General features: G+C 42.4%; 1 protein-coding gene across 1 annotated transcript in view; it reads left to right on the forward strand.

Moving 5' to 3' along the window:
• Positions 1-13359, forward strand: part of FER1L6 (fer-1 like family member 6) — a 241960-nt gene that overhangs the window by 196681 nt on the left and 31920 nt on the right. The window contains exon 28 of the mRNA XM_073590299.1: positions 9987-10038. Within this exon, the coding sequence (XP_073446400.1) occupies positions 9987-10038 (52 nt within the window). The remainder of the gene's footprint in view (positions 1-9986; positions 10039-13359) is intronic.

Below are 13359 nucleotides of genomic sequence, written 5' to 3' on the forward strand. Positions count from 1 at the left end.
TGACTGCACCAGCAGAATAGTGAGTGCAGCTCTGGGGTATAATACAGGATGTAACTCAGGATCAGTAATGTAATGTATGTACACAGTGACTGCTCCAGCAGAATAGTGATTGCAGCTCTGGAGTATAATACAGGATATATCCCAGGATCAGTAATGTAATGTATGCACACAGTGACTGTACCAGCAGAATAGTGAGTGCAGCTCTGGAGTATAATACAGGATGTAACCCAGGATCAGTAATGTAATGTATGCACACAGTGACTGCACCAGCAGAATAGTGAGTGCAGCTCTGGGGTATAATACAGGATGTAACTCAGGATCAGTAATGTAATGTATGTACAGAGTGACTGCACCAGCAGAATAGTGAGTGCAGCTCTGGAGTATAATACAGGATGTAACTCAGGATCAGTAATGTAATGTATGTACACAGTGACTGTACCAGCAGAATAGTGAATGCAGCTCTGGAGTATAATACAGGATGTAACTCCAAATCAGTAATGTAATGTATGTACACAGTGACTGCACCAGCAGAATAGTGAGTGCAGCTCTGGAGTATAATACAGGATGTAACTCGGGATCAGTAATGTAATGTATGTACACAGTGACTGCACCAGCAGAATAGTGAATGCAGCTCTGGAGTATAATACAGGATATATCCCAGGATCAGTAATGTAATGTATGTACACAGTGACTGTACCAGCAGAATAGTGAGTGCAGCTCTGGAGTATAATACAGGATGTAACCCAGGATCAGTAATGTAATGTATGCACACAGTGACTGCACCAGCAGAATAGTGAGTGCAGCTCTGGGGTATAATACAGGATGTAACTCAGGATCAGTAATGTAATGTATGTACACAGTGACTGCTCCAGCAGAATAGTGAGTGCAGCTCTGGAGTATAATACAGGATATATCCCAGGATCAGTAATGTAATGTATGAACACAGTGACTGTACCAGCAGAATAGTGAGTGCAGCTCTGGAGTATAATACAGGATGTAACCCAGGATCAGTAATGTAATGTATGCACACAGTGACTGCACCAGCAGAATAGTGAGTGCAGCTCTGGGGTATAATACAGGATGTAACTCAGGATCAGTAATGTAAAGTATGTACACAGTGACTGCACCAGCAGAATAGTGAGTGCAGCTCTGGAGGATAATACAGGTTGCAACTCAGGATCAGTAATGCATGTACACAGTGACTGCACCAGCAGAATAGTGAGTGCAGCTCTGTAGTATAATACAGGATGTAACTCAAAATCAGTAATGTAATGTATGTACAGAGTGACTGCACCAGCAGAATAGTGAGTGCAGCTCTGGAGTATAATACAGGAGGTAACTCAGGATCAGTACAGGATCAGTAATGTAATGTGTGTACACAGTGACTGCACCAGCAGGATAGTGAGTGCAGCTCTGGAGTACAATACAGGATGTAACTCAGGATCAGTAATGTAATGTATGTACACAGTGACTGCACCAGCAGAATAGTGAGTGCAGCTCTGGAGTATAATACAGGATGTAACTCAAAATCAGTAATGTAATGTATGTACAGAGTGACTGCACCAGCAGAATAGTGAGTGCAGCTCTGGAGTATAATACAGGATGTAACCCAGGATCAGTAATGTAATGTATGTACACAGTGACTGCACCAGCAGAATAGTGAGTGCAGCTCTGGAGTATAATACAGGAGGTAACTCAGGATCAGTACAGGATCAGTAATGTAATGTGTGTACACAGTGACTGCACCAGCAGAATAGTGAGTGCAGCTCTGGGGTATAATACAGAATGTAACTCAGGATCAGTACAGGATCAGTAATGTAATGTATGTACACAGTGACTGCACCAGCAGAATAGTGAGTGCAGCTCTGGAGTATAATACATGATGTAACTTGGGATCAGTAATGTAATGTATGTACAGAGTGACTGCACCAGCAGAATAGTGAGTGCAGCTCTAGAGTATAATACAGGAGGTAACTCAGGATCAGTAATGTAATGTGTGTACAAAGTGACTGCACCAGCAGAATAGTGAGTGCAGCTCTGGAGTATAATACAGGATGTAACTCAGGATCAGTACAGGATCAGTAATGTAATGTATGTACATAGTGACTACACCAGCAGAATAGTGAGTGCAGCTCTGGAGTATAATACAGGATGTAGCTCAGGATCAGTACAGGATCAGTAATGTAATGTATGTACACAGTGACTGCACCAGCAGAATAGTGAGTGCAGCTCTGGAGTATAATACATGATGTAACTCAGGATCAGTAATGTAATGTATGTACACAGTGATTGCACCAGCAGAATAGTGAGTGCAGCTCTGGGGTATAATACAGGATGTAACTCAGGATCAGTAATGTAAAGTATGTACACAGTGACTGCACCAGCAGAATAGTGAGTGCAGCTCTGGAGTATAATACAGGATGTAACCAAGGATCAGTAATGTAATGTATGTACACAGTGACTGTACCAGCAGAATAGTGAGTGCAGCTCTGGAGGATAATACAGGATGCAACTCAGGATCAGTAATGCATGTACACAGTGACTGCACCAGCAGAATAGTGAGTGCAGCTCTGTAGTATAATACAGGATGTAACTCAAAATCAGTAACGTAATGTATGTACACAGTGACTGCACCAGCAGAATAGTGAGTGCAGCTCTGGAGTATAATACAGGATGTAACTCAAAATCAGTAATGTAATGTATGTACACAGTGACTGCACCAGCAGAATAGTGAGTGCAGCTCTGGAGTATAATACAGGAGGTAACTCAGGATCAGTACAGGATCAGTAATGTAATGTGTGTACACAGTGACTGCACCAGCAGAATAGTGAGTGCAGCTCTGGGGTATAATACAGAATGTAACTCAGGATCAGTACAGGATCAGTAATGTAATGTATGTACACAGTGTCTGCACCAGCAGAATAGTGATTGCAGCTCTGGGGTATAATACAGGATGTAACTCAGAATCAGTAATGTAATGTATGTACACAGTGACTGCACCAGCAGAATAGTGAGTGCAGCTCTGGAGTATAATACAGGATGTAACTCAGGATCAGTAATGTAATGTATGTACCCAGTGACTGCACCAGCAGAATAGTGAGTGCAGCTATGGAGTATAATACAGGATGTAGCTCAGGATCAGTAATGTAATGTATGTACACAGTGACTGCACCAGCAGAATAGTGAGTGCAGCTCTGGAGTATAATACATGATGTAACTTGGGATCAGTAATGTAATGTATGTACAGAGTGACTGCACCAGCAGAATAGTGAGTGCAGCTCTGGAGTATAATTCAGGAGGTAACTCAGGATCAGTAATGTAATGTGTGTACAAAGTGACTGCACCAGCAGAATAGTGAGTGCAGCTCTGGGGTATAATACAGAATGTAACTCAGGATCAGTAATGTAATGTATGTACACAGTGACTGCACCAGCAGAATAGTGAGTGCAGCTCTGGAGTATAATACAGTATGTACTCAGGATCAGTACGGGATCAGTAATGTATGTACACAGTGACTGCACCAGCAGAATAGTGAGTGCAGCTCTGGGGAATAATACAGGATGTAACTCAGGATCAGTACAGGATCAGTAATGTAATGTATATGCACAGTGACTGCACCAGCAGAATAGTGAGTGCAGCTCTGGAGTATAATACAGGATGTAACCCAGGATCAGTAATGTAATGTATGTACACAGTGACTGCACCAGCAGAATAGTGAGTGCAGCTCTGGAGTATAATACAGGAGGTAACTTAGGATCAGTACAGGATCAGTAATGTAATGTGTGTACACAGTGACTGCACCAGCAGAATAGTGAGTGCAGCTCTGGGGTATAATACAGAATGTAACTCAGGATCAGTAATGTAATGTATGTACACAGTGTCTGCACCAGCAGAATAGTGATTGCAGCTCTGGGGTATAATACAGGATGTAACTCAGAATCAGTAATGTAATGTATGTACACAGTGACTGCACCAGCAGAATAGTGAGTGCAGCTCTGGAGTATAATACAGGATGTAACTCAGGATCAGTAATGTAATGTATGTACCCTGTGACTGCACCAGCAGAATAGTGAGTGCAGCTATGGAGTATAATACAGGATGTAGCTCAGGATCAGTAATGTAATGTATGTACACAGTGACTGCACCAGCAGAATAGTGAGTGCAGCTCTGGAGTATAATACATGATGTAACTTGGGATCAGTAATGTAATGTATGTACAGAGTGACTGCACCAGCAGAATAGTGAGTGCAGCTCTGGAGTATAATTCAGGAGGTAACTCAGGATCAGTAATGTAATGTGTGTACAAAGTGACTGCACCAGCAGAATAGTGAGTGCAGCTCTGGGGTATAATACAGAATGTAACTCAGGATCAGTAATGTAATGTATGTACACAGTGACTGCACCAGCAGAATAGTGAGTGCAGCTCTGGAGTATAATACAGGATGTACTCAGGATCAGTACGGGATCAGTAATGTATGTACACAGTGACTGCACCAGCAGAATAGTGAGTGCAGCTCTGGAGTATAATACAGGATGTAACCCAGGATCAGTAATGTAATGTATGTACACAGTGACTGCACCTGCAGAATAGTGAGTGCAGCTCTGGAGTATAATACAGGAGGTAACTCAGGATCAGTACAGGATCAGTAATGTAATGTGTGTACACAGTGACTGCACCAGCAGAATAGTGAGTGCAGCTCTGGGGTATAATACAGAATGTAACTCAGGATCAGTACAGGATCAGTAATGTAATGTATGTACCCAGTGACTGCACCAGCAGAATAGTGAGTGCAGCTCTGGAGTATAATACATGATGTAACTTGGGATCAGTAATGTAATGTATGTACAGAGTGACTGCACCAGCAGAATAGTGAGTGCAGCTCTGGAGTATAATTCAGGAGGTAACTCAGGATCAGTAATGTAATGTGTGTACAAAGTGACTGCACCAGCAGAATAGTGAGTGCAGCTCTGGGGTATAATACAGAATGTAACTCAGGATCAGTAATGTAATGTATGTACACAGTGACTGCACCAGCAGAATAGTGAGTGCAGCTCTGGAGTATAATACAGGATGTACTCAGGATCAGTACGGGATCAGTAATGTATGTACACAGTGACTGCACCAGCAGAATAGTGAGTGCAGCTCTGGGGAATAATACAGGATGTAACTCAGGATCAGTACAGGATCAGTAATGTAATGTATATACACAGTGACTGCACCAGCAGAATAGTGAGTGCAGCTCTGGAGTATAATACAGGATGTAACTCAGGATCAGTAATGTAATGTATGTACACAGTGACTGCACCAGCAGAATAGTGAGTGCAGCTCTAGAGTATAATACAGGATGTAACTCAGGATCAGTAATGTAATGTGTGTACAAAGTGACTGCACCAGCAGAATAGTGAGTGCAGCTCTGGAGTATAATACAGGATGTAACTCAGGATCAGTACAGGATCAGTAATGTAATGTATGTATATAGTGACTACAACAGCAGAATAGTGAGTGCAGCTCTGGAGTATAATACAGGATGTAGCTCAGGATCAGTACAGGATCAGTAATGTAATGTATGTACACAGTGACTGCACCAGCAGAATAGTGAGTGCAGCTCTGGGGTATAATACAGGATGTAACTCAGGATCAGTAATGTAAAGTATGTACACAGTGACTGCACCAGCAGAATAGTGAGTGCAGCTCTGGAGTATAATACAGGATGTAACCAAGGATCAGTAATGTAATGTATGTACACAGTGACTGTACCAGCAGAATAGTGAGTGCAGCTCTGGAGGATAATACAGGATGCAACTCAGGATCAGTAATGCATGTACACAGTGACAGCACCAGGAGAATAGTGAGTGCAGCTCTGTAGTATAATACAGGATGTAACTCAAAATCAGTAATGTAATGTATGTACACAGTGACTGCACCAGCAGAATAGTGAGTGCAGCTCTGGAGTATAATACAGGATGTAACTCAAAATCAGTAATGTAATGTATGTACAGAGTGACAGCACCAGCAGAATAGTGAGTGCAGCTCTGGAGTATAATACAGGATGTAACCCAGGATCAGTAATGTAATGTATGTACACAGTGACTGCACCAGCAGAATAGTGAGTGCAGCTCTGGAGTATAATACAGGAGGTAACTCAGGATCAGTACAGGATCAGTAATGTAATGTGTGTACACAGTGACTGCACCAGCAGAATAGTGAGTGCAGCTCTGGGGTATAATACAGAATGTAACTCAGGATCAGTACAGGATCAGTAATGTAATGTATGTACACAGTGTCTGCACCAGCAGAATAGTGATTGGAGCTCTGGGGTATAATACAGGATGTAACTCAGAATCAGTAATGTAATGTATGTACACAGTGACTGCACCAGCAGAATAGTGAGTGCAGCTCTGGAGTATAATACAGGATGTAACTCAGGATCAGTAATGTAATGTATGTACCCAGTGACTGCACCAGCAGAATAGTGAGGGCAGCTATGGAGTATAATACAGGATGTAGCTCAGGATCAGTAATGTAATGTATGTACCCAGTGACTGCACCAGCAGAATAGTGAGTGCAGCTCTGGAGTATAATTCAGGAGGTATCTCAGGATCAGTAATGTAATGTGTGTACAAAGTGACTGCACCAGCAGAATAGTGAGTGCAGCTCTGGGGTATAATACAGAATGTAACTCAGGATCAGTAATGTAATGTATGTACACAGTGACTGCACCAGCAGAATAGTGAGTGCAGCTCTGGAGTATAATACAGGATGTACTCAGGATCAGTACGGGATCAGTAATGTATGTACACAGTGACTGCACCAGCAGAATAGTGAGTGCAGCTCTGGGGAATAATACAGGATGTAACTCAGGATCAGTACAGGATCAGTAATGTAATGTATATACACAGTGACTGCACCAGCAGAATAGTGAGTGCAGCTCTGGAGTATAATACAGGATGTAACTCAGGATCAGTAATGTAATGTATGTACACAGTGACTGCACCAGCAGAATAGTGAGTGCAGCTCGGGAGTATAATACAGGATGTAACTCAGGATCAGTAATGTAATGTATGTACACAGTGACTGCACCAGCACGATAGTGAGTGCAGCTCTGGAGTACAATACAGGATGTAACTCAGGATCAGTAATGTAATGTATGTACACAGTGACTGCACCAGCAGAATAGTGAGTGCAGCTCTGGGGAATAATACAGGATGTAACTCAGGATCAGTACAGGATCAGTAATGTATATACACAGTGACTGCACCAGCAGAATAGTGAGTGCAGCTCTGGAGTATAATACAGGATGTAACTCAGGATCAGTAATGTAACGTATGTACACAGTGACTGCACCAGCAGGATAGTGAGTGCAGCTCTGGAGTACAATACAGCATGTAACTCAGGATCAGTAATGTAATGTATGTACACAGTGACTGCACCAGCAGGATAGTGAGTGCAGCTCTGGAGTACAATACAGGATGTAACTCAGGATCAGTAATGTAATGTATGTACACAGTGATTGCACCGGCAGGATAGTGAGTGCAGCACTAGAGTATAATACAGGATGTAACTCAGGATCAGTACAGGGTCAGCAATATAATGTACTGTATGTACACAGTGACTGCACCAGCAGAATAGTGAGTTCAGCTCTGGGGTATAATACAGGATGTAACTCAGGATCAGTAATGTATGTACACAGTGACTGCACCAGCAGAATAGTGAGTGCAGCTCTGGAGTATAATACATGATGTAACTCAGGATCAGTAATGTAATGTATGTGCACAGTGATTGCACCAGCAGAATAGTGAGTGCAGCTCTGGAGTACAATACAGGATGTAACTCAGGATCAGTACAGGATCAGTAATGTAATGTATGTACACAGTGACTACACCAGCAGAATAGTGAGTGCAGCTCTGGAGTACAATACAGGATGTAACTCAGGATCAGTAATGTAATGTATGTACACGGTGACTGCACCAGCAGAATAGTGAGTGCAGCTCTGGGGTATAATACAGGCTGTAACTCTGGATCAGTCATGTAATGTGTGTACACAGTGACTGCACACGCAGAATAGTGAGTGCAGCTCTGGAGTATAATGCAGGATGTAACTCAGGATCAGTAATGTAATGTATGTACGCAGTGACTGCACACGCAGAATAGTGAGTGCAGCTCTGGGGTATAATACAGGATGTAACTCAGGATCAGTAATGTAATGTGTGTACACAGTGACTGCACCAGCAGAATAGTGAGTGCAGCTCTGGAGTATAATACAGGATGTAACTCAGGATCAGTAATGTAATGTATGTGCACAGTGATTGCACCAGCAGAATAGTGAGTGCAGCTCTGGAGTACAATACAGGATGTAACTCAGGATCAGTACAGGATCAGTAATGTAATGTATGTACACAGTGACTACACCAGCAGAATAGTGAGTGCAGCTCTGGAGTACAATACAGGATGTAACTCAGGATCAGTAATGTAATGTATGTACACGGTGACTGCACCAGCAGAATAGTGAGTGCAGCTCTGGGGTATAATACAGGCTGTAACTCTGGATCAGTCATGTAATGTGTGTACACAGTGACTGCACACGCAGAATAGTGAGTGCAGCTCTGGAGTATAATGCAGGATGTAACTCAGGATCAGTAATGTAATGTATGTACGCAGTGACTGCACACGCAGAATAGTGAGTGCAGCTCTGGGGTATAATACAGGATGTAACTCAGGATCAGTAATGTAATGTGTGTACACAGTGACTGCACCAGCAGAATAGTGAGTGCAGCTCTGGAGTATAATACAGGATGTAACTCAGGATCAGTAATGTAATGTATGTGCACAGTGATTGCACCAGCAGAATAGTGAGTGCAGCTCTGGAGTACAATACAGGATGTAACTCAGGATCAGTACAGGATCAGTAATGTAATGTATGTACACAGTGACTACACCAGCAGAATAGTGAGTGCAGCTCTGGAGTACAATACAGGATGTAACTCAGGATCAGTAATGTAATGTATGTACACGGTGACTGCACCAGCAGAATAGTGAGTGCAGCTCTGGGGTATAATACAGGCTGTAACTCTGGATCAGTCATGTAATGTGTGTACACAGTGACTGCACACGCAGAATAGTGAGTGCAGCTCTGGAGTATAATGCAGGATGTAACTCAGGATCAGTAATGTAATGTATGTACGCAGTGACTGCACACGCAGAATAGTGAGTGCAGCTCTGGGGTATAATACAGGATGTAACTCAGGATCAGTAATGTAATGTGTGTACACAGTGACTGCACACGCAGAATAGTGAGTGCAGCTCTGGAGTATAATGCAGGATGTAACTCAGGATCAGTAATGTAATGTATGTACGCAGTGACTGCACACGTAGAATAGTGAGTGCAGCTCTGGAGTATAATACAGGATGTAACAAAAAATCAGCACAAGATGAGTAATATATGCAAACTTACTCCAATTTGTATGTAAATTAAATCCTCATGTAGGCACGTTTTACCTTAAAGATCTGGAATTGTAAAAAATTTGTAGATTTTATTGCAGGGCAATTACGGTAACTTAGTATTCAAATGATTACTTTTGAGGCTGGACGACCTCACATCTTACTGTGGTGTGAATGTATAGTTTAGTATAATATATATATATACTGTAAAGTAATCGGCACAATGATGTCAAATTTTAGGCAGCACAATTCTGAATGCAGCTCTGAAAATAAATGCAGTTGGCATTAAGCTATTTAACAATGCAGAATTAAATTTATTTGCAATGATCACTTCTTTCTGCCTTTTGGTGTAAAATATTATTTATTCTACTGAAAAGAAAAATGCTGTCAGGTGGGAAACCTGAGTAGGACCCTGTGACCCACAGGACTAGGGTTACAAAGGTAAGTGTTATTTATATTATGGCTAAGACATTTCGCTGTTTATGAATGTGCAGCAATTTTTTTTTCACTTTCAACTTATTGAAATGAAATTTTCTGTTTTCTTTAGGCCAAATCTAATGCAGCAAGCACAGCGCCACCTCTGCCTGCATCTGAGGCGGGTGGGTATATATATACACATATATCTAAAATATGTATTTATGTGTGTGTGCCGTCTATATGTTGTATAGGAACTAAACAAATTGAAATACATTACTCTGGCTATAGTAACTTATCCAGACACTCTTTCCATCACAAGAACACCAGTGAGTTCAGTGCAAGGCACCATTCAATAAAGTGGTCAAAACGGGAAAAAAAACAGGCAAAGTACAACTTTACTGCCTCGTCTCAATATCGGTGTATTCATCCAATGAGACCAGCAGTTCTACAAGCAAGGCACAAAGGATTTAATTATACGATATCCAATAATCTATAATGGTATCATCAATAACCAATCCAAGGCGTATAAAGCGGTTATGCAACCCACTATATAGGATCATATATGAATCCCGTCCCAGGCCGTGACCAACCCATTATTATAGGATCATATATGAATCCCGTCCCAGGCCGTGACCAACCCACTATTATAGGATCATATATGAATCCCGTCCCAGGCCGTGACCAACCCATTATTATAGGATCATATATGAATCCCGTCCCAGGCCGTGACCAACCCACTATTATAGGATCATATATGAATCCCGTCCCAGGCCGTGACCAACCCATTATTATAGGATCATATATGAATCCCGTCCCAGGCCGTGACCAACCCATTATTATAGGATCATATATGAATCCTGTCCCAGGCCGTGACCAACCCATTATTATAGGATCATATATGAATCCCGTCCCAGGCCGTGACCAACCCATTATTATAGGATCATATATGAATCCCGTCCCAGGCCGTGACCAACCCATTATTATAGGATCATATATGAATCCCGTCCCAGGCCGTGACCAACCCATTATTATAGGATCATATATGAATCCCGTCCCAGGCCGTGACCAACCCACTATTATAGGATCATATATGAATCCCGTCCCAGGCCGTGACCAACCCATTATTATAGGATCATATATGAATCCCGTCCCAGGCCGTGACCAACCCACTATTATAGGATCATATATGAATCCCGTCCCAGGCCGTGACCAACCCATTATTATAGGATCATATATGAATCCCGTCCCAGGCCGTGACCAACCCATTATTATAGGATCATATATGAATCCTGTCCCAGGCCGTGACCAACCCATTATTATAGGATCATATATGAATCCCGTCCCAGGCCGTGACCAACCCATTATTATAGGATCATATATGAATCCCGTCCCAGGCCGTGACCAACCCATTATTATAGGATCATATATGAATCCCGTCCCAGGCCGTGACCAACCCATTATTATAGGATCATATATGAATCCCGTCCCAGGCCGTGACCAACCCATTATTATAGGATCATATATGAATCCCGTCCCAGGCCGTGACCAACCCATTATTATAGGATCATATATGAATCCCGTCCCAGGCCGTGACCAACCCATTATTATAGGATCATATATGAATCCCGTCCCAGGCCGTGACCAACCCATTATTATAGGATCATATATGAATCCCGTCCCAGGCCGTGACCAACCCATTATTATAGGATCATATATGAATCCCGTCCCAGGCCGTGACCAACCCATTATTATAGGATCATATATGAATCCCATCCCAGGCCGTGACCAGTGCTCAATTGGCTACGGAGAGAGCGTTAGTGCCTGATCCAGTCGAGTATCTGAGTGAAGCTCCATCCATGGATGCCAAACCCTGAAGAAAGAATCCCACGTGTCGGTTCTAGTTGCTTCTATTCTTTCATATAACATAATGTCGTTCATCTTCTCTTTCACCATAGATATTGACAGTGAGGGCGACTTCCACTTTGCCGCAATGTGGATTTTAGTGGCCATACATAAGTAGTTTACTAGCTTCTGAAAGCTTTTTGGAAGCCGGGAAGGCCTGGTTCCCAGTAAAAGGGTAGAAGGTTCCAGAACAACCGGTCCACCATACATCTGTGCTATCAGGCGCTTCATCTTCTCCCAAAGCCCAGAAACCACCATACAAGACCACCAAATATGCTTCATGTCACCAGATATTCCACAGCCCCTAAAACAGTCTCCCGAGACATTAGGAAAAATGCTATGAATTTTTTCCGGTACATAATAGACTCTGTGCAATAGTTTTAAGGAGGTCTCCACAAGAGAAGTCTGGTGACTACCTTTCTATAGCGTGGTCACAGCTACGATACCATTCAACAATTGACTGTTCAAACCCCAGATCCTCCTCCCATTGTAACATATACTCCAATTTTTTATCATCTTGTGGAGAATTTATAGCATAGTAGATCAATGAGATCGTTCTCCTGCCCAAAGGGTCATTTAGACATTTATTTTCAAAACTCGTTGCCCTGAGAGTAGTACCGCTCAGGAGGATCTGCTTTGCAAAGTGGAAGATCTGGTTCAATCACATTACCTCCCTAACTGGAGGTTCAAATTTTTGAACAAATTCCTGTCTGTCAAGTAAGATATTAAATGGGGAACACAAATGTTTAAGTATACGAATACCTTTCAGCTTCCACCAAGAAAAAATTTGTGACTCAAGACTTGGCGGGAACATGGAGTTTTGTAATATAGCTGTCAGGGGAGAAGGGCTTGATTGTAAGTTATATTTACACCGGACTTTCCTCCAAAGAAGCAACGAGTGGACTGTAAAAGGAGCCACTTAACCCCCGTGGAAGTCGGTCTGTGGTCCACATTAGAACCTCAAAAAGAGGAAAAAATCCTCCACAAAATTCAGGAAAAAAAAACAGACAGGCCTAAATACATCTGCACTAATCCAGGGTGCAGTGGATCCAAGTAAAATGGCAGCTGCACAGGTGCAATAATACCAAAGGAATCAGCCAGCCTACAATCAGGGATTGGCCATGTGGCATACCAGTGCAGAAAAAATAATCCGCATGTGGCAGTGTTCACACAGGGAATGCACTGTGTAAGGAACTGTAGTCCACAATAGGCCTGATAAAGAGAATGGTTTAGACTAGAGAGAAATGATTCCAGAATAACCCATCTCGGACTATTGGGATATGAACACGCACTTATTAATGGAGCAATCTGTGCCGACTTGTAATAAAGTGTAAAATTAGGGAGGGATAAACCCCCTTCTTTTCTGTGACGGAACATAAGTTTTTGCACAATTCTGGGTTGTTTTCCTAGCCAAAGAAACTTAGACATCATAGAGTGTAAATGAGTGAACGTTCTGGCTGGTACCATAATTGGGAGGCACCTAAATAGATATAAGAAGCGAGGCGGTGAGACCATTTTTAATGCATTTATTCTGCCGAGCCAGGATAACTTTGAGGAAGCCCATCTATTCAGGTCCCTCTGGAAGTTTTGGATCAGTGGAG

Source organism: Dendrobates tinctorius, unplaced genomic scaffold, assembly GCF_039654945.1.
Source record: "Dendrobates tinctorius isolate UK_male_01 unplaced genomic scaffold, ASM3965494v1 ptg000116l, whole genome shotgun sequence".
NCBI lineage: Eukaryota > Metazoa > Chordata > Amphibia > Anura > Dendrobatidae > Dendrobates > Dendrobates tinctorius.